The following is a 28,000-nucleotide window of genomic DNA, read 5'->3' on the forward strand; positions in this document are numbered from 1 at the left end:
AACTCTTAAACGACTCTCATTTGTTCTTCAAATTAAATGATGAATTTGAAAATAGAGATAAACAAACATTATCCACTTGCATCCAAGTCGACTGGACGTGACGTCATCAATGTTTGGACCAACTCCATTTTCTTGACGTGTTGCCATAACTCAAGAAAGATGTGCAACACCACAATAACAAGCAACAGAAGGACCGAAGACGAGTAATCAAGCGCAGAAAGAAAGTAAACATGTAATGATGCTGGTAATGTAGTACTGAAAGCTCTCAGGATCTTACTCCTTTCCACAATCACTCTGATTCCGCCCCCGAAGACAACCTTGAGGCCTACGGCAGCATCCACACAGCAACACACGCTGAGACAAACCTCCAACCTCATTGGCCGCGCCCACCACCTCTGACCTTATTTTTTTTTAGGTGGCATAGCACTTTAAGATATACAAACTCACGCAGCTGTACACAACTTTGTTGGAGATTCCAGTCAAAAGCAATATCCACTTAAATTTAATTGGTTGCAGTAAGAAAGTCAGGCATTTTCTTGGCCAGCTGTCTGTCAACTGACCCCAGCTTTCTTTTCTGAGCCAAAGCAGAGTCCACAGTGTATAAAACAGCAAAAGCAAAAAAAAGTGTACATTGTGCTTATGAGATCGAGCAATTTCTGGAGAAATGCTGAATGACACATTATGGAAGCATGTGGAATGCTTTGGGATTGTGGAATTACATGGGATTATATGAATGGTAAAGAACAATAAGGATTGTTGTGGAGTACTGCGTAATTACGTTGAAGTTGGGACTGTTTGATTCAATTGTATCAATGGGGGTGAAAAAACAAAGTTACAATAAAGTTTTTGTCTTTTATCTTGAATTTTTGAAACAAATATCGTTCAGTAAAAGTAGAAGAGAAATTGCACTTGACAAGCAATTTCTGGGGAAATTGTGCATCAATACTGAAATGCTAAGTCAAAATAAATGCTTGTACTGCGGAATGATAATCATCAAAAGGATCGAACAATTTGCATACAGCACATACAACTGACGATGTTGCTCCGTGCTGGCTAACATTGACACATACCTAGACTTGTAACTAAATTGAAATTAAATATATATCTTTTCATATTTAATTAAACATCAAAACACATAAAAACAAGATATGGAACAAGATATGGAACAATATGGAATCAAATTATGTGGAAAAGAACAAAATGGTAAAGATCAAAATGTAAATGTTGTGGAATACTGTGTAATTACGTGGAATGACTTTGAAGTTGTGGAAAACAACCAAATGTTTGGCTTTTATCTTGAATTTTTAAATTATTTCTGTTCCGCATTCACACAGTAAAGATAGAATAACAAAAATTGCACTGGACGTGCGATGAGATGTGTAGTTGCGCATCAATGCTGAATTTTTAAAAAATGCTTGTTATGCAGAATGATAATCACCAAAAGGATCTATCAATTTGAACATCGTCCACAAAACTGATGGCAAGTCGCCCCCTGGTGGCTAACATTTACACATACCTAGCCTTACGTTGAAAATGTATTCAATACATTTCATGTAACATTTCATTCAACATCAACCCACACAAGAAGAACATGGCCATAGCATAGCAAAACAAGAACTGCTGCTGAATTCGTATTGTTCTCCTGGAGTGGCTGGGGTCGGATTCGAGTACAGGCTCGTTCGGTCAACTCGGGAATTGAAGGTCCTCATGCAGCGCAGCAGAATGGCTGGCATCAAATTGTACAGCTGATGGCTAAATGGTCCAATCAGTCATGAAAGCTGCATCTGGTGGTGAAGCGGACAAAGTGAAAGAATGAATGAATGCTTTACTTTCAATTAACTGTCAATCAATCAATCAATCAATCAATTAACGTTTATAGGACACTTTTTATACATGGTGTGTCACTCAAAGTGCTTTACATGTTGTGCCACTTATCCCCAGTCAGCACAGCACAGGTGTGGCTCATCCCAATCAACCAAGCTGTTCCACATCATCTCGTCGGAGGCGGTCTACAAAACCCCCTGAGAGACAGTGCTCGACGCTTCGACGTTAACCTTCCGTGGTCAGCGCTCAACTACACGTCAAACCAGCGTCTCCTCCCTCCTATCCACTTTGGATCACCCCTTTTTTTGTGAGAGAAGTAAATATATTGTTTTTTGCCCTAAAACCTCAGTTTTTGTGTCTTGTCTCCTGGGTTCTCTGCATTTTTGGCTCACCACCCCAGCTGAGCGTAACAGAACGTCGAAGCCATCATGAGCCAAGCCGGGACCCCGGGGGCCGGGCAGCCAAGATCATCCGAATTATTTGGTTCTGTGGCAACACTTTCCAACCAAGTGCAGTCTATTGCAGGAGCGCTATCTGGCATTCAACGGTCCCTGGATGCACTTACTGTCCGTGCCTCAGCCGAAGGAAATCCCGCTCCCGTTCATGGCCCTGCCTCTGCTTCCAACCAACAACCCAGCCCTGTCCTTCCCAACCCACAGCAGTCTCAGTCCGAGCCTGGCCTAGTCAGCCCTAGGCCTTTCAACGGTGACTTCAATCTGAGCAGAGGTTTTTTGGCACAATGTGAGTTACTTTTTACCCATCAGCCCTCTAAATATTCCTCTGACGGGTCTAAAATTGCTTTTGTCATGTCCCTTCTGGTCGAGGACGCCCTCCGCTGGGCCATTGCGGCAGTTGAGAACAACCCAGTTTTTTTTACCGACTACTCTCAGTTCAAGAGTGAGTTTCGGGCTGTGTTTGATCACCCTGCAGATGGTCAAGATGCTTCTAGCCGCCTGCTGGTTATCCGCCAGGGGTCGCGTTCAGTGGCTCAATATACGCTGGAATTTCGGATCCTTGCTGCAGAGAGCCGTTGGAATGACCAAGCCCTCCTCAGTGTCTTTCGCAAGGGGCTGAGGGATTCTATTAAGGACCTCATTGTCCGTGACAGCCCGGAGACCCTTAACGGGCTAATATCCCTGGCTCTCAAGATGGACGCACGACTTCAGGAGCGGCGTACAGACCGAGCCCAACGTAGCCCCCTACAGTCTGTCCCCCGTCGTTTTGCTTCTGTGTTCCCCACCTCACCTTCCAGGCCAACTCCTCATACTCAGGACCCTATGCTTCCCCCGTTCCTATCTACTTCAGGGTCTGGGGAGCCCATGGAGGTTGGCCGATCACGGATCTCGCCAGCAGAAAAGCAGCTGAGGCTGAGCGATGAACAATGTTTCTACTGTGGAGAATCAGGACATTTTCATCCGGTCCTGCCCAAAAGGCCCAGCTCGCCAGTAGGGGCTATACAGGTGAGCAACACCACCATTCCCCAGCCCAAGGTTTGTTCCAACCGTCTTTTCCCCGCAACCCTGGCCTGGGGCAAAGAAACATTGTCTGTTAGTGCATTTATTGATTCTGGTGCGGACGAGAGCCTTATGGACATTTCCTTCGCACGCCAGGCCGGAATTCCTTTGGTTCCCTTAGATCAATCCCTGTCTCCCAGAGCCATCGATGGTCACTCGTTAGGAACCATTTCCTTCTCCACTGAACCTCTTATGCTCACGCTCTCAGGGAATCATACTGAGCCCATCCGTTTTTTTGTCCTTCATGCCCCTACTGCTCCCTTGATATTGGGGAGACCTTGGTTGGAGAGGCATGAACCTCACATCTCCTGGGCCTCTGGTCGGATTTTGGGATGGAGCACAGCCTGTCATGCGACCTGTCTACGCTCTGCCCTTTCACCTCCAAGTAGTCCCAGACCCATGCCCGTAACCCCTGATATCTCTGGAGTTCCGAGTATTTACCATGACCTTGCCTCAGTATTTAGTAAGGATAAAGCCCTTTTACTTCCCCCTCACCGGCCATACGATTGTGCGATCGACCTCCTTCCCGGGGCCCCCTATCCTAAGGGGCGACTCTACAACCTCTCCCTTCCAGAGAAGGAGGCGATGCGCAATTATGTTGCAGAGTCCCTGCTCTCAGGTTTCATAAGACCATCATCATCTCCCTTAGGGGCAGGTTTTTTTTTTGTGGACAGGAAGGATGGCGGCCTGAGACCTTGCATTGACTACCGTGGTCTTAATGACATCACAGTAAAAAACAAGTACCCTTTGCCCCTTATTAGTTCCACTTTTGAGCCTCTTGCTCATGCCCGGGTGTTCACCAAGCTAGATCTCCGCAACGCCTACCACTTAGTCCGGATCAGAGAGGGCGACGAATGGAAGACAGCTTTCAACACCCATCTCGGCCATTTTGAGTACCTCGTGATGCCTTTTGGCTTGTCCAACGCACCAGCAGTTTTCCAATGCCTGGTAAATGATGTGTTAAGAGACATGTTGAACATCTTTGTGGTGGTGTACCTGGACGACATCCTCATCTTCTCCAGGTCATTGAAGGAACACCACCAGCATGTGCGTTTGGTTCTCCAACGGCTGTTGGAGAATCGCCTGTTCGTTAAAGCCGAGAAGTGTGTCTTCCACTCTGACTCTGTTACGTACCTGGGAAACATAGTGGAGGCTGGACGGATGAGTGTCGATCCCTCCAAAGTCAAGGCTGTGGAGGAGTGGCCGCGTCCTACCAACCGGACTCAGCTCAGACGATTCCTGGGTTTCGCAGGCTTCATACGCCGCTTCATCAAGGGATATAGTCAGATCGCTGCCCCTCTCAATGCCCTGACCTCCATCACACGCCCCTTTTCCTGGACGCCCGAAGCCGAGACGGCCTTCACCAGACTCAAGGGTCTGTTCTCTTCAGCTCCAGTGCTTGTCCACCCTGACCCTGAGAGACAATTCATTGTGGAAGTGGATGCTTCTGATACGGGCGTTGGGGCAGTCCTCTCCCAGCGGTCGGAGGAGGATCAGAAGGTGCATCCGTGCGCTTATTTCTCTAGAAGTTACGACCCAGCGGAGAGGAACTATGATGTGGGAAACAAGGAGCTGCTGGCGGTCCATGATGCCCTGAGGGAGTGGAGACACTGGTTGGAGGGAGCAAAACTGCCTTTTGTCGTGTGGTCAGATCACAAGAACCTGACCTACTTAAGAACAGCAAAAAGGATCAACTCCAGGCAGGCCCGCTGGGCTCTGTTCTTAAGCCGGTTTGATTTCACTCTCACATACCGCCCAGGGTCAAAGAACGTCAGAGCTGACGCCCTTTCCCGTCAGTTCTCTGAGGGCCCTGCTGTCCCGGAGATATCCGACACCATCCTTCTTCCTGCCCGTGTGGTTGGGGCAGTCTCCTGGCCCATAGATTCTGTTGTAATGGAGGCCCTGCAGACCCAACCTGACCCTGGCAATGGACCCCCGAACAGGCAGTTTGTTCCAGATGCTGCCCGTCCTCGAGTGTTAGAGTGGGGTCACTCCAGCCGTGTTTCATGTCACCCCGGAGAGCGCCGGACAGCGGAGTTCGTCGGCCGGAGATTCTGGTGGCCCACCCTTAAGAAGGATGTGAAGGAGTATGTTGCTGCCTGCACAGTCTGTGCCCGTAGTAAGGCTTCCCATCGCCCTCCAGCAGGCCTCCTACAACCCCTTCCAATTCCGAGTCGGCCGTGGTCTCACATTGGCATGGACTTTGTCACTGGACTTCCCTTGTCCCAGGGTTATGACACCATCCTGACTGTGGTCGACCGGTTCTCTAAGGCCGTCCACTTCATTCCCCTCCCCAAGCTTCCTTCTGCTGCTGAAACGGCTGACCTCCTCACCCTCCATGTCGTACGCCTCCATGGTATTCCCTCAGACATTGTGTCGGATCGTGGTCCCCAATTCATCTCCAAGGTGTGGCAGGCTTTTTGCAAGGGAATTGGAGCCACGGCCAGCCTTTCCTCCGGGTACCATCCTCAGTCCAATGGGCAGACTGAACGCGCCAACCAGGCAGTGGAAGTGACCCTTCGCTGCGTTGCCTCCAGCAACCCCTCTTCCTGGGCTAAGTACCTACCCTGGGTTGAGTATTCCCTCAACACATTGGAGAGCTCTGCCACCGGAATGTCTCCATTTCAATGCTCTCTGGGTTACCAGCCTCCCTTGTTTCCTCAGCAGGAACTGGAGGTGGCAGTTCCATCCACCAGGGCCCACCTCCGCCGGTGTCGACACATCTGGAGGACTGCTCGGGCTGCGCTACTCCGTGCCTCAGTACGATCTCGGCGTGATGCTAACCGGCGGAGGAGGCATGCCCCGGTTTACCAGCCTGGCCAGAAAGTTTGGCTATTGGCCCGGGACTTGCCCCTCCAAACCTCTCAGACGTCTACCCGCAAGTTGAACCCTCGGTTTGTCGGTCCCTACACCGTGGACCGCATCATCGGCCCTTCCGCAGTGCGTCTGAATCTCCCTCCTGCTCTCAAAGTGCACCCAGTTTTCCATGTGTCCCAGCTGAAGCCAGTCGCCACCAGTCCCCTGGCACCGGCGGTTTCTGCTCCCCCGCCACCTCGACTACTGGCTGATGGTGATCCTGTTTGGTCGGTTCGTAAACTGCTGGCCGTCCGTCGCCGGGGAAGAGGCCTCCAGTTCTTGGTGGACTGGGAGGGCTTCGGCCCTGAAGATCGTAGCTGGGTGCCCAGGTCCTACCTTGCTGACCCTTCGTTGTTGGATGACTTCTACCGGGACAATCCGGGTGCCCAGGGACGGTCGTCCGGTGCCTCCCCTCAGGGGGGGGGGTACTGTTGTGCCACTTATCCCCAGTCAGCACAGCACAGGTGTGGCTCATCCCAATCAACCAAGCTGTTCCACATCATCTCGTCGGAGGCGGTCTACAAAACCCCCTGAGAGACAGTGCTCGACGCTTCGACGTTAACCTTCCGTGGTCAGCGCTCAACTACACGTCAAACCAGCGTCTCCTCCCTCCTATCCACTTTGGATCACCCCTTTTTTTGTGAGAGAAGTAAATATATTGTTTTTTGCCCTAAAACCTCAGTTTTTGTGTCTTGTCTCCTGGGTTCTCTGCATTTTTGGCTCACCACCCCAGCTGAGCGTAACATTACATGTGTTAAAAACAAACGTCGAGTCCACCCACCGCAACGCCGGCTGTCCCACAAAAAACAAACCCGGAAAATACGCGGAGATAATCACACACTCAGTTGACTTTTTACGAACGTTATCTGTGGGGGTATTTCAGAATCAGGTTCAACATACGACAAGTTGACTTACTCTGAGATGGGAGACTCTTAGTATTCGGTTCCAGAAAAGCTGATCTGAGTTAGTTCAATCAACTCTGAGTATGTTAACCTGGAGTTACGCGCGTGCACAACCACTATAAAAAGCGATCATCAATACCCGATGATGAGGCCCGATACCACGATTAACCATGACAACTGAGGAAAAACAGATCACCTTATTTTACAGTAGTATAGTTCGAGGTCCTTATGCAAGCCTACGGCAAGTACGAAGTATTGTTCGCCGCAAATGTAAGGAGACTGCAGCAGCAAAGGAGAGACGTCATGGGAGGAAATTACTGCCCGATGCGCAAGTTTGAATGTACTATTTCATTGCTGTAACATCTAACCATAAGCTCATAGCATAGCCTATAGTTATGAATTGAAGTAGGAATTTTAAATGAATTTAATTGTTTAATTATTGAATTAAATCTTAACTTAATTATTTTAAATGGATTCACGCTATTAAACAAAGTCAGTATTAATTTAAACCAAAATATTATTTCAGTGGCTACATCAAATAATTTAAACCCCAAACACGTTTTCCAACGTCCTCTCAGTTAATTTGACACTTTGTGGAATAATACTTGACACAAATGCATTTATGTTTTACACCTATTGTAGTTATTTAAAAACCCTAACCCTACACCAACACTCATTAAAATACTATTTTTTTTAAACTGAAAAAGAAATAATGCTCTGCATCCCTGATATTATAAAGAAAATGCCATTTGCAAAAAACATACTGCTGTGCATAAAGTTTGTTTTGATATTAGTGCTCCTTCAGGGGGTGTGGGAATCAAACTCATGGTGCCGACACACAAGACAGACGAGTGTACAACAACACCATCAAGCATCCCACAGTCAGAGAAGGTTGTTGAGATAGATTATACTGTTCAAAAAAGTAGTTGCGTTCGAGAAGATAGTCTTTTAGAAAGGATAAAACATCTAATCTGGGTCGGAAGGTTCTCTCGCAACGTAAAGCGTTTCGAATTATTACGACTTCCATGTCCGTCGGATTTTGAATTAATGGCTAATCATGATTAACTGCTTTCTTTATGTATAGTAAACCTGCCAGCAAGCAGGTTATGTTCACAGAATAAGAACTGTAGTAGTAACTGACCCAGAGTTGAAGTTACCTCGCTTTCTGGAACTCAAGAGTTCCCCTCATTTCAGGGTTCATTTACTCAAAGTTTTCACATAACCTGCTTTCTAGAATACCCCCCCAGGCCTTTCAGGTGTCACTGTGAGTGTGTGGGTGTGTGTGTGTATTAGTGTGTCACCAAGGTTCCACAGTGTGTGTTGTGCAGCTAGCTCTTTAGCATCATCCAGCCGCACACATAACTTGTCAGGTACGAAGGCACTTTGCGTCAGCGGCATCACCACCTACACAGCAATTCAATTCAAGTCCAACTGATGCCATTCAAAGCATAGCAAGCATATGCTAATGTCATCATAACCTTGTAAACCAGGAGCCGGGTCCCGTCCTGACCCAGCATGGAGAAGAGCTGGTAATGTGGGGGAGGCAAGTTCTGCCTAAAGCAATACAAGTCCAGCAGGCTGACGGCCGATCTGATCTGATCAGGTCGGAGCAGCAGCACGTTGGTGCGGCACAGCGGCGTGCCAGGAAAGAGCGGGAACACGTGCTTGTCGGCTTTTTCTGAACACAAACGGAACAATACTGCTGCAACAAGACACGAGCCACTGACTAAGATCGGAAAGGACGGAACTTGCTGATCATTTACCTGGCCCTACAGCGCATTGGAAATGAGGGGGCGGGATCAAGGATTCCAGAGACGAGCGGTCTTTCACACTCTCCTTGGCTTCTCCTCCTGTCTTGCTTCCCTGGTATTCGCCAGATTTCTTACCCACCCTTTCCCCGATGGGCTTAGCGAGGCACACTTCTACAATGTTTCCATCGATGGTGGCGCCATTCATGATGCTGGTGGCAGCGACAGCTTCCTTGTGGCAGCCAAAGTGAAGGAAGGCGTGGTCGCTGAACTTCTTGACTCGCACCAGCGCACCTGCTTTGAAGCGCTCAAACTCGCGTTTCAGTGTTTCCTCTGTGGTGCTAGGTGAGAGGTGACGTACCTGAAAAGGGACGTCGGACTTTCAGACAAAAAAAACTATTGCTGTACATGGATGTTACTGATGTTTCATTTTGATAAACTAGCTCTGATTTGCAGCACAGAATTTGTGATCGACTACTTCAGTGTCACAATACCAAAATTCTGATGTTGATACCATACCTTGACGTCGCTAATGACAAGGTACCAGATTGAAAACTCAGTTAAAAGCTGTAGAATAACAGCTGACCAAATAACTAAAATGATTTATATTTTTAATGATTCAAAAAAATTATAACGATACAAATTAGGACACTCGTGATTAATAGAATCTAAAATACATTTCGAACATTTTCAAACGTGTTTGCACATTTCTTATAACACGAAGATTTGTTGTTTTAGCAACGTCATGACTATGTAGAAGACCAAGTTGAAACAAACTAAAAACTAATATGAAAAATCCAAAACAATGCCTCAGTCAGGAACAAGCTTTTCACAAAATCATTTACATGTTGGGCATTGTAAACATGGATTTAAATGAGGGATGATTGATCATGATTGATCAAAGTGTCACGTTAATTCTATGGCGAGTGTCACGAAAGAGAGCAAAAGATGGAGCTTATTTAAATTTAGAAGTAAAAGAGATGATGTAATACAAATACAACCGCACACACACTATAAATACTATTCTTGCTAAATTGGGCGGAAATAGCTTGTTTCCTCCCACATCCCAAAAACATGCTTGGTAGGCCGATTGAGCACTCCAAATTGTGTGGCTGGATGGATGTAAATGTAATGTAATTTTTACTCTGCTTATTTTTGCCATCAAAAACAGATTTTCATTGTTGCATTTGGCAATTTAGAGAAAAAATTTGTTTTTGTCTTTCTACAAAAAGTTTATATTCTTCTGGGGTTTTCGGTCCAAAATAAAGCCGAAACCAATCTATATTGTGTTTTCTTACTAACAATTAGAATAAGGTAAGAAACATTTTTTTTTCATTTGGTAGTTTTGAAAGGTCAATCAGAATGCTTTAAATTGGCTGGCACTCTTTTTTCAAATTTTCAAAAATTTCAAAATTCATTGAAAGAGTTAAATACAGATACTCAAAAATGATAGTACAGAACAATTTTGCCGGTTAGGTATTGTAGTTCAGTTTTCGTACTAGTACTTGGTGCAACCCGTTTTTTCTGACTCATAAAATTGTTTGTATGTGAATCATACGATTCATCGCGACTTACGTGAACAGCTCTGACAAACTGCACGTTGGCTCCCTTTCCGTGTTTGTCCGGCTTGGCCCAGTTCACCCAGGGGATGTGACCCCACAGATTCCTTACTGTGTTGATAAGAAAATCCTCATGAGTATATATTGGCATAAAGATTGATGGCAATGCCATGATCATATTCATCTTTCTGATTTCATATAAAAATCTTGGATGGTGTTGCAATTGAAACTTAGTCAAAAACTTACTAGCAATTAAGTTCTTTCGGGCCAATGCCGCCGCCTTGTGTGTCTCATACTCCAAAAAGGCATAGCCTCGATTTTTGCTGCTGGCTGAGGTGCTTGAACACACGGTGACATCCCGAAGGCCCTCTGTCAACTGGGTCAATGTGAGGTTATTCAGGGATGAATAATTTAAAATATATACATACCTATATATATATTTCCCCCTCAACTGTACAATTCTGATTTAGTATGTGATGAATGTTCACAAACAGAGAACATCCTTGTGTGTGTACCTTCTTGATCTCCTCCATGATCTCCTCCCTACTCTTGTCTTTGGGAATGGAGCCAATGAAGAGGCGACAATTATTCAGAGAGGGGCACACGGCAATAAACCTCCCTGGACGAACTTCATATTCGTTCAGCATCCGGATCGCTAATTGGGCCTGCTCCCTGAAACACAATTGTCATAGTCATTATAATCAATGTCAATATTTAACTTCTCTACCAGCATCATGAGATCAGGATTGATATTTAAAGATACCTTTTGGTGTACATGACAAAGGCGTAGCCACGGTTGTCGCCACTAAACTCCATCATCAGCCTCAACTCATAGATGGTCCCTGCTTTGACGAAGAGAGGGACAAGCTCATCTTCATACATGTCTCTGGGAATGTTTCCCACAAACACCTCACAGTCAATGCGTGGCACCGGACCCTTCCAGTCTGCAAGTAAAGTATGAATAAAAATTCAATATGCAATCAGGGAGCTCAGCACATCACTATTATTTCCACTTACTTGGTGGCGGTCCACCATATTTCCTTTGTCCATTCTCCTGCAGAATATTATACCCTGTCTTGTCCATGAGTGCCACCAAGGCCATCTGAATGGAGAGTGACTTCTTGAACTCTTTCATGCCCTTGACAGGAACGACCTCTGAGGAAGCTGCTATGTGTTTTACAATCTCTTCGTCATAGTCTGATAATAGGAGATGGGTAATAGAGAAGTACACAAAACTTTCATGATAGGTAAATCATTAATTAGTAGGCCATCAATCTATCGCCCTGTCGTGTGTCCTCCTTTTTTGGGGGGAGGGGGCTATAACCCCCTTATAGCCACTTTATTACATATGCTAATCATCTCTTAATACAAAACCTAACCTTGGTAAAATACGAGTAAAAGTACGGTATAAGTGTAGAAAACTAATTTAAGAAACAAAAAAGGCTAATCACGAAAATGTCGGCAGATGAGTTCACAATGTATTAGAAAATGTCGGCCGATGACTACGCAATGTATTAACAAGACACGCGGCAGTTAAATTACGCTAGCCATCATGCTAACGGCTTTCATTACATTATTGGTTTCTACACGGTTTTGTGAAAAAAATACCGTAATACTTACCACCTCGTTTTTCCGCCATTTAATTTGTAGTATTGTAGTATGTTTTGAACGGAATTTAAACTCGAGTCAGCCACAGTTTTAGGGGATATTCCTTACGAAAGCGCTTCTGGTTTAAAAGGATCGCGAATAGAGCACTTGTTATTGTCGACCAATCAACTATCCCAAATCTTGATTGACACGAACGTGAGTTCTTTTCAGCCAATCAAGAGTTCTGATTATGCGGGTACTGAAGGTCTTCATGTTTACGATCAAAATTCTAAATTATGAATATTATCGTCAACACACCAATACATGAGAAGAACACTCATGGATGAAGTTGATTTTTATCAAGTCCAGTCAAATTCATAAATGTCGCAACAAATCTCCTGTCTCTCCTGTTTGAATCTACCCAATAAAAAGCAGAGCCAAAACACACTGACCAATGTAAAACTTCACCATAAATTTGGGGATTAAAGAAAGCAAAATTGTGTGCATCTAATGGTAGCGTTAGAAAAAAAAAATCACGTTCGTGTGTGTGTGTGTGTGGGGGGGGGGCGTGTGTGTGAGAGAGAGAGACCTACTATACTCACATTTGCCAAAGACTGATTTTTCACGCACTGTGGCGGACAAGGTATTCCGTAAGGACATTGATGGTTCATGCAAAATCTGGGATATATGTGGAATTCAATGTCCACATGGACATGCGAGTCACTTTGTGACAATTCTCCGTCACTGCAACAATTGTCCAGGGGCGTCCAGGGTGCCTGGCAAGCAGAGTGAGCTCAGTGTTATCTGAGAAAAGTGAAACTGGACCGCTTCAGTTTAATGGAGCCAAGGAAGACGAGAAAAAGGCCTGCAGGTGAATCCTGTGACGAAAGCGAGTCGACGCCCATTAGCTGAGCACGAAGGGTCAGTGTCAGATGCACCTTTCCGACATGCCGCACCTCTTTTTTGAAAGCCGATAAAACCTTATTTGTTTCCACAGCTCAACATAATACTCATAATGTGACATAATGACAATACTAATTATCACAATAGGCGTTCATTGTATTTTTAATAGTATTTTCCATTCCCCATCACCAGCACTGAAACCTTTAAACGTATTTTAGTGTTAATGTTAACGTTCGTTAGTGTTTTTGAAGTTTCGAAAATATTATCGCTTTTTGCGGGCCAGGAATAGCAAATAGCGGGAGCGGAATGTACTTGATTTGTTTGCTGCTTTAGATCTGATTGTCATCTCTTTTCCCATCAGTATATGAATGTAACTATTTTTATTTGATTCGACTACAATTTTACAATGTGTTAATACTTCTTTCCACCACAAGCAATGTTTACATCTGCTCACTGACGCACTCGGCATCAGCCACTTGCGCATGCGTGTGAAGGCGGGTTTTAAGTGTTGATGTGCAGTTCCTGAACAGTTCAAACTCGTACATTTAAGTATTAGTAGGATTGCGTTCTCACGTTAGTCGCACAATCAAGTGCTTTTTAGCTCATCGCCCAGGCTGTAAAATAAGGAATTCATTTGTTACATGCATTTCTGTCATATAATCACGTTTCAACACCTTTCAGCATTTGCGACGCTCTTTTCCGAATTTACCTGAAGGCAGCATAAGCCAACAAACTGTCCTCTTTAAATTCACCTCTCTCACGGACACTCCCTGCCGAGCGGAATGGACGAATCTTTACGTGCCCGCACACTAATTTGCAGCCCACATGCGCCTTTGGAGAAACCAGGGCTGACATGACATCCCCGGGAAAAGAGCAAAAACCTCCCCAGCATCCATCAAACCCCGTCCGGCAGCAGACGGTGTGGACTGCGAGTCGCTGCGCGGTTTTGGTGACCCTGTGTGTGTTATGTTACAGCAACTCTCTCCATGGGGAGTTGGTGCACGACGATGTTTGGGCAATTATCAACAACCCGGACGTTCGACCGAGCTCCAGTTTCCTTAACATCTTCACCAACGATTTTTGGGGCAAGAAAATGTCGGATAATTCCAGCCACAAATCCTACAGACCGTTTTGCATTCTCACCTTTAAGTGAGTTCTCCACACTTTTTCAAGGCCAATGTTACATTTAATTTGGTACCATTTGAATTGTGTTGAAACGAGAACGTACAACGTAGTATTATTAGTCTACAGTGTAGAGCTGCTGTTTCACGAAGTAATAAATCCACGATCAGTATGACGTTAGGCAGCACCGATGCTGTAATCTCTTCACACTTCACAACCCCTTTGCATTATTTTAATTGAAATGTACCATAGATGCTGCATTGGCATCGACGTGGCATCAGCCTTAGTCAAAAAATGCTTTTTGAAAGAGGAAGTAATCTTGGTATTTTACATGATAGTAGTCTTTTCTTGACATTTTTAAAGTCACATGGGAGGCATCTTATGGTTCAATTACACGTACTACAGAACATAGCGAAGGCATCCATCATAAAGTGGAGAAAATATGGCACAACAGAGATTTAATCAAGAACTGGACAATCCTCTCAAAGATAAAAAAAAAGAAGAAAAACCTAAGCAAGACTACCAAAAGCCTGACCGCAACCGTGTAGGAGCAGCAGGAATTTCTAAAGTAGTGACTTTAGATTCTTCTTCTTATGTCTGGGATATGAGCCAGGGTGGCAAGATAGAATCTTTTTCATTTTAGAATATCCCAAACATTTACGGAATAATTGTGTTGTGGTGCAATGAACGTTTTAGCCATAATTTTAAAAGGCAAAAAAAAAAAAAGGCAGCAAAAGCCAACTAGAACATCTGAACTTTGTTTGGGGTTAATCAGAGGCACGTTTACTAGTCACAGACTCCCATTCAATGTTAAGTTGAATAAGATTGGTTAATTTTGCCGACTGTGGCTCAGGTAGTAGAGCGGGTCGATTAGTAACTGGAGGGTTGGCGGTTCGACCCTAGCTCTGTCACAGTCACGTGTCGTTGTGTCCTTGGGTAAGACACTTCACACACCTTGCCTCCAGGTTGTCATTGTAAATGAGAATTTTTTTTTCAATTGACTTACCTGGTTAAACATTGAATTAAAAAAAATATTGGAGCAGTCTTGTCCACACTTATGCAACTGCATTATCTCAGTTGTTTATTTATATTTAGACTATAGGCAATGAACGTTTTAAAAGGATTTATCTTACTCTCTTTTTTACTATCACAGGAACCTGGCATTTGATCAGGGGTGTGTAGACTTTTTATATTCAGTGGATATTCAATCCAATACATATAATCTCTGTAAAATGAGCTGAAAATGACATTTTATCATTTAATTCCCCCTCTCTGTGTCTATCAGGTTGAATATCCTTCTGGGTGGCATGACACCTCTCTACTTCCACCTTGTCAATGTGTGTCTACACTGCGCCGTAACCTGCGTGCTCATGCAAACGTGTGAACGGTGTGTGTTTGAAGAGTCGCACCTGGCCTTCGTCACGTCCGTCCTGTTTGCCGTGCACCCTGTGCACACTGAGGCTGTGAGTTCATGATGTACACAAATGATAATCAGCATAACCACGCAAAATTGTTTGAAAATTGTGTCAACTAAACAGACCTAAATAATTTACATGGATGTGCAATTTGAAATTTGCACAACAAAATGAAAAACAACAACTTTTAACAAAGGGCTTAGCTTTCGAAGTGTTCATGTGGCATTTGGTCAGTTTTCTGCGTCCGTGTCCTTCTAATCACTTTTACATTTTCCGTGTCCCTCACACGCCATCTGAAATATCTGGGCCTCTTTAAATTCAATTCAATTCATTTATTTCGTTTTAATTTTTGGGCTGCTTGTATTTTTTTAGGGAGTATTACGTACGCTATATAAATAATGATGTATAAAGAACTAGAAAGAAAATTGTAAGATACATTTTTATATCCCTTTGGGATTCATGCTTTGTAAAGTGATTGGAATTAAAACCATGGCATAATTAGCATATTACAAGCAGTGTTCAGTGTTTTTCCTCCTGTAATCGAAAAATATCAGTGAAAGATCCAGACTTTGATGAGTAATTTGTGAAGCAGAAAAATTTCCATGCATTTTATGTGCAAAAGTTAGGGATTATTTTTCAATATCTTTTCTTTACTTGCAGGTATCTGGAATAGTGGGAAGGGCTGATGTATTTGCTTGTCTGCTGTTCTTGCTTGCATTCCTTTCCTATATAAGGTAAATTGAATTCACAAAACGCTAACATTTTCCACCCAAAAATTACAGTACGCTATGGTCAGTTCAAATAAAGCCGTAATAGTTTTTCAAACCTTCTGTGTCACTCCAAATCATTAAATCCTTCAAACTCTTCGTCCTCCGTGTCACAAACAAAGCCGCAAATTATGCCGGTAGTACGTGGGGCCCTTCGTCATCTTGGTCATCCCGTGATCGAATCCTTTGTCCTTTATGCAAACAACTGCCGCGCTGCTGACGTCACTTGAAATTCAAATTCCAGCAATCCCTTGCTATATTGCGGTTCGACTGACGCTCATGGTTGGCCTTGGTTTCTTCATTTTTTTATTTTAGCCAATCTATCAAATCAAGTTACACAGTTATCAAAAAAAGTTAGAAAGTTAAATTTCTTCTAAAAAAAACAACAAAAAACAACATAAAACATTGTGTTGTCCTCCCATTTCTTATCCTCTCAGGAGTGTTGGTGTGAACGCATCCGAAGACTCGACACCTTCAACAGTGTCAGTGGGGTCTCTGCTCGTAAGTTTACTGCTGGGCACCTGTGCCATGTTGGTGAAAGAGACGGGCATCACAGTGTTCGGGGTTTGCATGTTTTACGATGCTCTTGTGCTGTGCGGCAAGCCCCTCTTCCGGTAAGCACAAAACATTTTGCTTCCAGCCATTCTGCTTCCAGCCAACACGCAAGTTATTTAAAAGGCTTGACCAATTACTGGTGTGTAACATCTATCATTAAATCCCTTTCTCAGTCACCTGTCTGGAACTGGTGTTAGACAACTTCTCCAGATTTGGAAACCCTTCATCAAACGAGCCTGTCTTGTCACTACCTACGTAAGTAGTTTTTATTTAAAGCTTACGTACCGTATCTTCCGAACTATAAGTCACAGTTGTTTTCATAGTTTGGCCTGGGGTGCGACTTATACTCAGGCGCTACTTATGTGTGAAATTAATAACACAATTTATAATTTCACATTATTTTCACACGAAACCGCAAGAAGGCGCTCTATGCCAGTAGAATAATTGGAACTGCAACTGAACAAAAGAGTCTGACATAAGCCACGTAGAAGAGGAAGCGCCGTATCTTCTACTTCCGGGGTTAGCAGAGTTGTTTATAAGTGACACAGAGAATGAAGATTTTGTTGGATTTAATGATTTGGAGTGACATGGATGGTTCAATAAACTTGTTAGCATGTTATTTATGCTATAGTTATTTGAATAACTCTTAATGTTATGTTAGGCACGTTCTTAGTTCCTTGTTTATGTGTTTATGTAAAGTTAGCATACCGTACTGTTCAGCCTGTTGTTGCCTATTCTATTTTTGTTTTAAATTGCCTTTCAAGATGACGTGTATTCTTGGTGTTTGATTTTATCAAATACATTTCCCCCGAAACTGCGACTTATACTCCGGTGCGACTTATACATGTCTTTTTATTATTTATTAGTTTTATCATGCATTTATAGGGCTGGTGCGACTCATACTCCGGAGCAACTTAAAGTCCGAAAAATACAGTGTCACATTTATAAATTGTTCTGTTTTAAGTTGTCAAAGTCAAAGTCCGCTTTATTGTCAATTTCTTCACGTTAAGACACACAAAGAGATCGAAATTACGTTTCCCACCGTCGCACGGTGACTAGACACAGTACACAACACTTACAATCAAATAGCACAAAGAGTAAAAATGAACAGACAAGAGCAACGAATAAGTAATAAGCAAATAACCCAAATAAATAAACAATAAATAAATAAATAAATAAATAGATAAATAAGAGCAGCAAAATGGAGCAAGCGTGCTAATAGCAGACAGCCAGATCATAGCGCAAAAGAACAGGACGTTATGCAGCCGGAATTGCTATTATCTCATCAGTGGCATGTTTGTAGCATAGCCACAGGGTTTACTGTTTTGTGAGTCACATCAAATTTGTTACATATTTTTGGTGCAGCCCTCTTACTCTAAATTTGAACAAATATTAATGTCTCACAGCTCGGTGGCGCACGTTCGCCTCACAGTTAGGAGGGTGCGGGTTCGATTCCACCTCCGGCCCTTTCTCCGGGCCCTCCGGTTTCCTCCCACATCCCAAAAACATGCTTGATAGGCCGATTGAGCACTCCAAATTGCCCCTAGGTGTGAGTGCGAGTGCGGATGGTTGTTCGTCTCTGTGTGCCCTGCGATTGGCTGCCAACCAGTTCAGGGTGCCCCCCGCCTGCTGCCCGATGACGGGTGGGGTAGGCTCCAGCACGCCCGCGACCCCCGTGGGGACAAAGCGGTTCAGAAAATGGATGGATGGATTAATGTCTCATATTTGTGACTGCTTTATTTAATTACTTTTGTCCTTTTTCAGGTATTGGCCACTGTATCATTAAGACTCTGGTTAATGGGAGGTTCTATGCCTCTTTTCTCTGAACAGGACAATCCTGCATCCTTTGCACCTTATTTTCTTACCAGGTCAGTGGTACATAATTACAGTTACCTTATCTTTTTTTTAATGTGTTGTTTAATTCCAGTTGTAATTACTTTGTATGTATTTGTAAAATATACACATATACATCCACAAAACATTAAATAGTATTGCATTCACTTGATTCAAACCTAACTTAAAATGTAACTATAAGTCGCTCCGGAGTAGCCCCAAAAATAAAATTAAATAACTCTTTGTATCTATGCAGCACCAGTATGGAACAGTTTTAAAACTATCTTGGACGATAAGTCGCTCAGGAGTATAAGTCGCACCAGCCATAAAATGCACATTAAAGTGAAAAAAAACATATATAAGTCACACCGGAGTATAAGTCGCACTTTTGGGGCAAATTTATTTGTCAAAATCCAACACCAAAAACAGACATGAACCAGCAAAAACAGGCTAAACGATACGGTATGCTAATGTGACATATACACAAACGAGGAGCTGAGAACGGGCCTGACGTAACATTCAGAGTTATTCAAGTAAGTATTACATAAATAACACGTTTATCAAACCATCTGTGTCACTCCAATTCATTAAATATATCGAAAAAGTGGAACGGAGTGAATTGGTTGAAGTATGTGGAAGTAGTTAAGCGTCAGTAGTGGGAGGAATAAGTAAAACTAGAATTTGCAATTTCTGGAGAAATTGGGTGTGAAGGCGAAGACACTTCACACTATTGTTATTACGGGACTCGAACTCGTCTGATGCTCTACCTACTGAGCTAAACAGTGACTTACTATTGCTGTGGTGGAATGATGCTAAATGATGAGAAATAAAATGATTAAATAAAATAAAAATGGTAGATTAATTATGATGATGATGTTGAATAAAATAAATTAAAATGATATGTTAAAATTAAATGAATAAATAAAAAATAACAGCCAAGTGAGATTCGAACCCACTCGCGAAAATGCCTCGTGTTGAATGTGCCATTCTCTACTTACTGAGCTGAACAGTGACTTACTATTGAAGTGGTGGAATGATGCTAAATCATGAGAAATAAAATGATTAAATGAAATAAAAAATTGTAAATTAATCATGATGATGATGTTGAATGAAATAAATCATTAAAATGATATTTTAAAATTAAATGAATAAATGAATGAATAAAAAATAACGGCCAAGTGAGATTCGAACCCACTCGAGAAAATGGCTCGTGTTGAATGTGCCATTAAGAATGAATGGGGGATTTTAAGAAACAAATTTGTTAATTACGCAAAAACGGTAAATGTTATGAACAAAAAAAATGGTACCAAACATGCCGTGAATTTTGGGAGCGTGTGAAAGTTGGAATGGGGTGAATCGGTTAAAGCATGTGGGAGTAGTCAGGTGTAAAAAAAGTGGGAGAAATAAGTTGTTGCCTTCGCCTTCACACTAATAATAAAGTAGAAGAACAATAGTGTGAAGGCCTTCGCCTTCACACTAACAATAATAATAAAGTAGAAAAACAATAGTGTGAAGGCCTTCGCCTTCACACTAATAACAATAGTGTGAAGGCCTTCGCCTTCACACAATTATCTTAATGGTTGAGGTTTGATGTTACCTGCCAAGGGACTACAAATGTAAATCAACTATATGCTAAATTTGCTACAGGTATTGTACAAAGATTAGAAAAAAAAGATTGACACAGCTTGCACATTTTAAGTGCTAGGGTAATCATAGTGCACTTTTCACAAATGGCCGACTGGAACCGCGCTAAATCGAAGCGTATCCAATTTTGCCCATCAAAGTAGCAGGCAAACGGAAACCGAAATAGAAATAGTGGCCTTACATTACCCAGAAGGAGGGACCTTTCTGAGTATTTAGCTGGTATTGTGGGGTTTGCGTTCAAGGTATCATGTAAAACATTTTGACTATGTTGTTATAGAAAAGCCTGGGAATCGACTAGTAGAAACAGAATGTAGCAGCTAAAACCATACATGCAATTGTGACCAAGATATTGTTTTCATTGTCTCCTCAATTTGCCTGTTGTGTATCCATCCATCCATTTCTTTTCCACGTTTGTCTCTCCTCAGAATTTTGACCTACTCTTACCTGCTGTACTTCAACACCTGGTTGCTGATGGCCCCCGTCGTGCTGTGCTATGACTGGCAAGTGGGTAGTATCCCTCTTGTTGAGTCGCTGAGTGACATTCGCAATATGGCCACTGTGTTACTAGCTGTGGTGATGGTTGCCCTCTGTCTGCACTGTATCCATTCATTGCAGGTAAAATACATATTATTATTTTCCTTTTTTTTTTATTATTATTGTCATGAGTTTTAGGGTGGCTCGTGGCGCACTGGTTAGTACGTCTGCCTCACAGTTAGGAGGGTGTCGGTTTGATTCCACCTCTGGCCCTCCCTGTGTGCCGTTTGCATGTTCTCCCTGTGGCTGCATGTGATTTCTCCCGGCACTTCGGTTTCCTGCCACGTACCAAAAACATGCTTGGTAGGCCAATTGAGCACTCCAAATTGCCCCTAGGTGTGAGTGCGAGTGCGAATGGTTGTTCGTCTCTGTGTGCCCTGTGATCGGCTGCCAACCGGTTCAGAGTGTCCCCCGCCTACTGCCCAATGACTGCTCGTATAGGCTCCAGCACGCCCGCGACTCCAGTGAGGACAAGCGGTATAGAAAATGGATGGATGGATGGATGGATGGATGGATGGATGGATGGATGGATGGATGGATGGATGGATGGATGGATGGAGGTCGTGAATTTGTTCGACCGTGTGTGTAGATGAATTCATTATAACTCACGTTAGGATTAGCCATAGTTTGTTTCCACCACAATGTTTTGTTAATTTCATTTTTATTTTTTCTTGTGGTAGCGACCGCTTGTCTATAAAGACGTATTAAAATGCATTTTCCACTTGTGGAGGCAAAACCAAATAACACTTAATTCAGTTGTGGGCAGATCCTTGGATGTGGCGCATGTAGTAGACAAATTGATCAACATAAATAACACTTCGCTGTACATTTGGGTAGCTTTGATGCCGCTAACAATAATCTGTATCAGCATTGCAGTTCTTCTTACCTTTTGGCTTTGACGTGATTAGGTGTAAATGGGGAATACTTTTCTTCGCAGAGACAAAAGCGTAAGGAGGTGTTAATGGGACTATTGTTTCTAGTGTTTCCTTTCATTCCTGCGAGCAACCTTTTCTTCAGGGTGGGATTTGTTGTGGCCGAAAGGGTTCTTTACATGCCTAGGTGAGTATCTCTGGGAAATTTGTATTAAATTCTAAAACTAACAACTTCCTTTCGAAGCAGCTTTGCATTTTCTTTCTCTGATTAATTTCATCTTCCCAACTTTGCTTTTGCAGTATGGGTTACTGTATCCTGGTGGTTCATGGCTTGAGTCGTCTCTCTTCTTTGGTGGGCCGTTTTGGCACCACAATCCTTAGTGCCTCCATGCTGTTGCTGCTACTGCTGTTTTCTTGGAAGACGGTTCAGCAGAATAAAGTCTGGCTTTCCAGAGAGGCCCTCTTCAGGTGAGTGTGTGAATTACAGACTATATGACTGGTAATGATAAAAAAATAAATAAAAAAGAACTTTTTTTTTATACCTTGGCTAGAATCTGTGGTCTGAGCATCATTCATGTTGTTAATAATAAATATAATAATAATAATAATAATTTTTTGTTGATTATTCAAATATGAATGACTGCAAATGAATTAGGAATCACTGTTTTATTTTGAATGTTTTCTATTGGGTGGCTGTAAATAATGATTTCTCCTCTTGACCTTGTTTCAGTTCTGGTATCTGGACTCTTCCTTACAATGCCAAAGTCCACTACAACTACGCTAACTTTCTAAAGGACAGTTCTCGGCACCAAGAAGCCATTTATCACTATACCCTTGCTCTCAGGTTCGATTGTGAACATTGTATGTATTTAATGCATCTTCATTGCAAGGCAAGGCAAGTTTATTTGTATCGCGCTTTTCAGCTATCAGGCAATTCAAAGTGCTTCACACAAGACATGAAGGCATCAAAGAATAAGAAAACATTAAAAGAATCAAGATACAGTTAAAAAAACATTAAAAAACATTAGAAACAGTTGACTAAAATTAAAATCCGTAAAAATCAAATAAAACAGGAACGGAGTTACAGTGCAGTATAAGTTAAGGTAAAATCAGCAATAGGCCGCAGCAAACAAAGAAGTCTTCAGTGATTGTCTTAAATACATTGAGAGAAACAGCAGACCTGCATGTCTCCGGGAGTGTGTTCCAAATATTTGGAGCATAGAAGCTGAACGCTGCTTCTCCCTGTTTGGTTTTGACTCTGGAAACAGAGAGCAGACCTGTGCGAGACGATCTGAGAGGTCTGGATGGTTCGTAAGGGATCAACAGGTCAGAAACATACTTAGGTCCTAGAAACAGGAGCAAAAAAAATTTGCGGAAATTTTGTGATGAAAGCATCAAATCTGATTAGGGTTATTTAAATTTTAAGCCACAACAAATAAGAAAAACAAACATATTTGTAGTATACTGTAGTAATTTAAGTTTAGATTTTTTTTGTCAGTTTCAAGTTGTTTGAATGACCTGAAGGGTGTTTTCTTTCTTTGACAAAAACTTACTAATTAAGACAAAAGGAAAAATGTTTAATAAAACATAATTTTTTGATTTTCTATAATACATTCTTCTGAAATTTCCTTTAATTTTCAGGTTGTACCCCCGCCATGCCAGCGCTATGAACAACCTCGGCACTCTGACACACAATCCGGAGGAGGCTAAGCGCTACTACAGGAGCGCACTGGACATCAATCCTCAACATAATCGAGCACTCTTCAACCTGGGAAACCTCCTCAAGTCAGTCACACTCTGAAAGCTTTTTTTTTTTAATTCAGCTTCTCCTTGTCCCTTAAAGAAGTTGGTGATGAGACAAGCACTATCTGGTGTACAGCATTTGGAAATTAATAGGAAATGTTTTTTTTTTTTTATTATTAATTGTACACTGGTTTCTTTAATATTTGGTACAAAAAGAATGAGTTTAATTTATTTGGAGTATCTGTGGAGTCTGTAGTGATGTGAAAGTTGGCCCGGGATTATGAACATAATTATGATGATGATGATGTTATTAATTAGGTCACAGGGCAAGGAGAAAGAAGCAGAAGTACTGCTGAAGGATTCCATTAACTATGGCCCACATTTCGCCGATGCTTATTCCAGTCTAGCATCACTCTATGCTGACCAGGTACATTTTTAGCACAGTTCAAAAAACCTTTGTTGTGAGAGTACTGAGTGGTAGTTTATTAAACAGTCACATTTTGGGCTTTTTTCAAGCCTCATTCAACTGTTCCAAAATTTTGGGGAACTGTGATTCATATAGGTAATTTTGGAGTTACATCCAAGAGTACTTAGAGTCCATTCCCAGCTCAAACCTGAATCTGTGGGGTTTTCATATTCTCTCCGCACAATTGGTGCCAAGATAGTCTGGGAACTGAAGCATAATTAGCAATGAAACAAATGAAATAGTCTTTTTTTTTTTTTTAATATAAGCAGAATACTTGACTCTGACAGCTTGCACTAATTTAGTCCTCTCTATCTACATTCTTACAGAAACGCTACGCTGAAGCCCATGAAATGTATTTAAAAGGTATTGAGAATTGTCCTGACAGCTCAGACCTGCATAATAACTATGGGGTATTTCTGGTGGATACTGGTAAAGTAAAAGTTTTTAGTTTGAACATTCTCAAAAACTGTTGACTCCTGCTTACACTTCCTCTTCCATAGGAAAGGAGGAGCTGGCAACTGTTCACTACCAGCAGGCAATTCAACTTAAACCAGCTCATTATGTGGCCATGGTGAACCTGGGCCGCCTTCTCCGCTCTTCCAATTTGAACAAAGAGGCAGAGTCCTGGTATAAAAGGTAGCTAAATTGATTGTATTTTTTGTCAGATGAATTAAAGAAGCACATAGCAGATTGTCTAAAAAGTAAGAGGGGCTGGTAGTACGGAACTGTATTATAAAACTGAACAGCTTCTAACTAGTAACCATGATTCTTGACACCTCCCTACAGAGCACTTCAAGTGACAAGGAAGGTGGAGATTCTGGCACCACTTGGGGCGCTGTACTACAACACTGGCCGCTACGATGATGCCCTGCATGTTTACAGAGAGGCTGTTAGCCTACAGCCAGAGAACACTGACGTTCGGCTCGCACTGGTTAGCATACACATCAGCACGACATCTAGAAAGAGGTTCATCACATTTTAAGTTAATTCCCATAATTCTGAGGAAGAAGTTGAAGAAGCTAGCTTAGATGTTAGCTTATGTGATAACTATAACTGTGGGGCTATTCTTTTAAAACGCTTCTTTTTGTCATTTCTACTATACCCTCAACTTGACGATTTGGACTTCCAAGGCTTGGCCAATTCAATAAGTGTACCATGTAAAACACATTTTTACATATAAGTGTAACAACACTGACTGCTACCAACACAACTACAAGAGACACAAACACACAGAGCTAATTGCATATCGGCATGCAATTGTTGCATTAGCGACAACAACATAACCTTCAATAGTCTCGCAATTTGTAAAAAGAATATTTTAATGAAGAAAGCATTAAAAAAAAGTAAGTACTGCCTGGTTGTTATCAGCTTAACCAGTAACCTTCCAATAGACAGTCAACACATGACAATAAACTTGTATGGCATCTTGACATAATATTTGTCTGTGTTTGCATCCAGGCGCAAGTATTATCCATGGCTGGCCATACAAAAGATGCAGAGAAAATGACCCGGGACATCATTTCCAGAGGGAACAGATGCATTGAATGTTACCGCCTCCTGTCTTCCATCTACAGCAAGCAAGGCAACCACACAGAGGTGTGCAGTATATACCGTAATTTTCAGACTATAAGTCGCGTTTTTTGTCATAGTTTGGGTGGGGGGGGCGACTTATACTCAGGAGCGACTTGTATGTAATTTTTTTCACAAATTTTCAAAATTCAAAAATCCGTGATGGAGTGAAACCGCGATAAACAAACCGCGATGTAGCACGGGATTACTGTCATTTGAACTTCAAGTGACGTCACCCGTGCCGCGCGGCGGTTGTTTACATAAAGGGCAAAGGATTCGATCACAGGATGACGAAGGGCCCCACGTACTACCGGCATCATTAGCGGTTTTGTTTGTAAGTGACACGGAGGACGAAGAGTTTGAAGGATTTAATGATTTGGAGTGATACAGAAGGTTTGAAAAACTTTAATGGCTTTTACGCACGCCCGGTCCTTCTTGATGGGAGCTCTCTTTCACCTCCGTGGATGGAGGTCGGGGGCCGGCCCTCGGCCGGGTGGCTGTCCGGGGACGGTGGATGGGGCTCGGACATGGCTTTTATGCGCGCACGCTCCTATTCTATGGAGCTCTCTTCCACCTCCGTGGATGGAAGATGGGGGCCGGCGCTCGGCCGGGTGGCTGTCCAGGGTCGGTGGATGGGGCTCGGACATGGCGTTGTTGACATAAAGAATGAGGAATTTGATCGATGTATTTAATGATTTTGGAGTGACACAAATGGTTTGATAATATTGTTCTTATATAAACCCACGTCTTTCCTGGTACTTTGTTAACGCTACAATATAGTTATATACTAGATCTCTGCAGCGCACGCGCGGCGTTGTTGACATAAAGAACGAGGAATTTGATCGATGGATTTAATGATTTGGAGTGACACAGATGGTTTGATATTGTTGTTATATAAACCCACGTCTTTCCTGGTACTTTGTTAACGCTACAATATAGTTATATACTAGATCTCTGCAGCGTACGTGCGGCGTTGTTGACATAAAGAACGAGGAATTTGATCGATGGATTTAATGATTTGGACTGACACAGATAATAATAATATTGTTTTAATATGATAGTTATTTGAAATATACTTTATATATCGTTATATGGGTCTGTGGAATAATTGGAAATGCAACTTACAACGGGTCTGAAAGCACGATTGATGGATTTAATGAATTGGAGTGACACAGATGGTTTGATAAACGTGTTATTTATGTAATACTTACTTGAATAACTCTGAATGTTACGTCAGGCCTGTTCTCAGCTCCTCGTTTGTGTATATGTCATGTTAGAATACCGTATCGTTTAGCCTGTTGTTGCTGGTTCATGTCTGTTTTTGGTGTTAGATTTTGACAAATAAATTTGCCCCAAAAGTGCGACTTATACTCTGGTGCGACTTATATGTGGGTTTTTTCACTTTATTGTACATTTTATGGCTGGTGCGACTTAAACTCCGGAGCGACCTTTAGTCAGAAAATTACGGTAATATTCAATTATTCAAAAGTTGAAGATGTGTTCCATTATAGTAATTACGATAAAAACTTTGTTTGAATATTTTTTTATACTTTTGCATAGTTTACTGTGTATAGTTTTGTATAATTTTCGTCGTAGGCATGATCGTTCATAATGAATAAAATGCCCTAAAATCCTATATATCACAACTGTCTGGATTGCCAGTGCGGCAATTAATTTTGTTTTCTCAGTTCTGTTATGAGAGCACAGCAGAGAATAAAATTGTTAAAGACCATGACGATAAATGAGTGGCATTATCTGTTTGCGTCAGGCTCTGGAAGCTCTGAACATCGCTCTCCAGCAGAATCCCAGTGATCTTGCCGTGAGAGCGGAATTGTATTTCTCTAAAGGAAACCAGCTACGAGAGATGAACCAATTGGACCTAGCTTTCGAGGTACCGTTCTTGTCCTTTTGTGTATCTTTGTTGTTTACAGACTGATTCTAGTTTCAATTCAGGATCTTCTCAGAGTTACTCAGATGTCCATACAAGCACACTTTGTCATTGTGCTGCTTGGTCAGTGGAGCCATTCTTCTTAATATTTCCCTCAATGTTTACTTTCATCACTAGAGCTATAAATTAGCTGTGGAACTCAACCCAGATCAGTCACAAGCTTGGATAAACATGGGAGGGATTCAACATATCAAGGTATATAAAAACTCTGTTGTCCAAATAAAATTGATAATATTCTTTCTCTGCAACATTTTTAAACACAAATATGTCAAAAATCAAAGTATGTGGGTCTGTTCGTGTTTCTGCAGGGAGACTATACAGCAGCCCGCATGTACTATCAGAGAGCATTGAGTCTCAATCCTGGGTCCAAACTTCTGAAAGAAAATCTGGAGAAGCTGGATCGGCTTGAGAGGAGGATGACAGGAGTTCCGTAGTCCCCTTTACCCTATTTGTCCTTGCAACTTCACAAGATTTGCCACAGACTGACCTTTGCTAGGCTTTGCAGCAGTTGTGATCCTGCCTCACTGGTCACAAGTGTGATGACAGTGTGTAAGAAGGAAAGGGAGTACTTGGTATCGGACTTGTTGGAATATATTTCTAATTTAACCTGAACTCGAGTTACTAATCTGACTCCAATTT

General features: G+C 42.5%; 2 protein-coding genes across 10 annotated transcripts; one reads left to right on the forward strand and one right to left on the reverse strand.

Annotated features, from left to right (window-relative positions):
• Nucleotides 1–838: 838 nt before the first annotated feature.
• Nucleotides 839–12,896, reverse strand: LOC147040005 (putative RNA-binding protein 46). 6 transcript variants are annotated; one of them, XR_015063126.1, is made up of 10 exons: nucleotides 12,593–12,896; nucleotides 11,421–11,600; nucleotides 11,167–11,347; nucleotides 10,919–11,075; nucleotides 10,650–10,779; nucleotides 10,420–10,514; nucleotides 8,860–9,205; nucleotides 8,575–8,774; nucleotides 7,293–8,500; nucleotides 839–1,784 (listed from the first exon to the last, which is right to left on the reverse strand). XR_015063126.1 is itself a non-coding variant. In XM_085902242.1 (10 exons), the coding sequence occupies exons 1-10, from the start codon at nucleotides 12,648–12,650 to the stop codon at nucleotides 1,753–1,755; spliced, it is 1,482 nt and encodes a 493-aa protein (XP_085758368.1). In that variant the 5' UTR covers nucleotides 12,651–12,895; the 3' UTR covers nucleotides 839–1,752. The 6 variants fall into 6 exon arrangements, 4 of the variants coding, with proteins under 4 accessions (XP_085758368.1, XP_085758370.1, XP_085758367.1 ...); XR_015063125.1 differs by having other exon boundaries at nucleotides 7,110–8,500; XM_085902242.1 differs by having other exon boundaries at nucleotides 8,398–8,500; nucleotides 12,593–12,895.
• On the forward strand, nucleotides 12,623–27,973 carry tmtc1 (transmembrane O-mannosyltransferase targeting cadherins 1). 4 transcript variants are annotated; one of them, XM_085902239.1, is made up of 20 exons: nucleotides 12,623–12,911; nucleotides 13,869–14,042; nucleotides 15,301–15,478; nucleotides 16,091–16,164; nucleotides 16,635–16,811; nucleotides 16,926–17,007; nucleotides 18,517–18,620; nucleotides 20,655–20,844; nucleotides 21,701–21,822; nucleotides 21,936–22,103; nucleotides 22,366–22,479; nucleotides 23,277–23,420; nucleotides 23,697–23,805; nucleotides 24,171–24,273; nucleotides 24,345–24,480; nucleotides 24,631–24,775; nucleotides 25,303–25,440; nucleotides 27,182–27,304; nucleotides 27,479–27,556; nucleotides 27,670–27,973. In XM_085902239.1, the coding sequence occupies exons 2-20, from the start codon at nucleotides 13,987–13,989 to the stop codon at nucleotides 27,793–27,795; spliced, it is 2,367 nt and encodes a 788-aa protein (XP_085758365.1). In that variant the 5' UTR covers nucleotides 12,623–12,911; nucleotides 13,869–13,986; the 3' UTR covers nucleotides 27,796–27,973. The 4 variants fall into 4 exon arrangements, with proteins under 4 accessions (XP_085758365.1, XP_085758361.1, XP_085758363.1 ...); XM_085902235.1 differs by lacking the exon at nucleotides 12,623–12,911 and having other exon boundaries at nucleotides 13,646–14,042; XM_085902237.1 differs by lacking the exon at nucleotides 12,623–12,911 and having other exon boundaries at nucleotides 13,646–14,042; nucleotides 24,171–24,207.
• Nucleotides 27,974–28,000: the final 27 nt, after the last annotated feature.

The sequence above is a fragment of the Syngnathus leptorhynchus genome, chromosome 21 (genome assembly GCF_054491065.1).
Source record: "Syngnathus leptorhynchus isolate UIUO chromosome 21, UIUO_Slep, whole genome shotgun sequence".
Taxonomy (NCBI): Eukaryota; Metazoa; Chordata; class Actinopteri; order Syngnathiformes; family Syngnathidae; genus Syngnathus; species Syngnathus leptorhynchus.

Bases quoted from the DNA above. Each gene is read 5' to 3' on its own strand.
- LOC147040005 (XM_085902242.1), bottom strand. From the start codon at position 12,650: ATGTCCTTACGGAATACCTTGTCCGCCACAGTGCGTGAAAAATCAGTC. The intron at 11,348-11,420 runs GTAAGTGGAAAT...CTTTACTTGCAG, and splicing joins ATATGGTGGACCGCCACCAA to ACTGGAAGGGTCCGGTGCCA. The intron at 10,780-10,918 runs GTACACACACAA...ACATTGACCCAG, and splicing joins TCATGGAGGAGATCAAGAAG to TTGACAGAGGGCCTTCGGGA.
- tmtc1 (XM_085902235.1), top strand. From the start codon at position 13,747: ATGACATCCCCGGGAAAAGAGCAAAAACCTCCCCAGCATCCATCAAAC. The intron at 15,479-16,090 runs GTGAGTTCATGA...CTTTACTTGCAG, and splicing joins ACCCTGTGCACACTGAGGCT to GTATCTGGAATAGTGGGAAG. The intron at 17,008-18,516 runs GTAAGTAGTTTT...GTCCTTTTTCAG, and splicing joins CCTGTCTTGTCACTACCTAC to GTATTGGCCACTGTATCATT.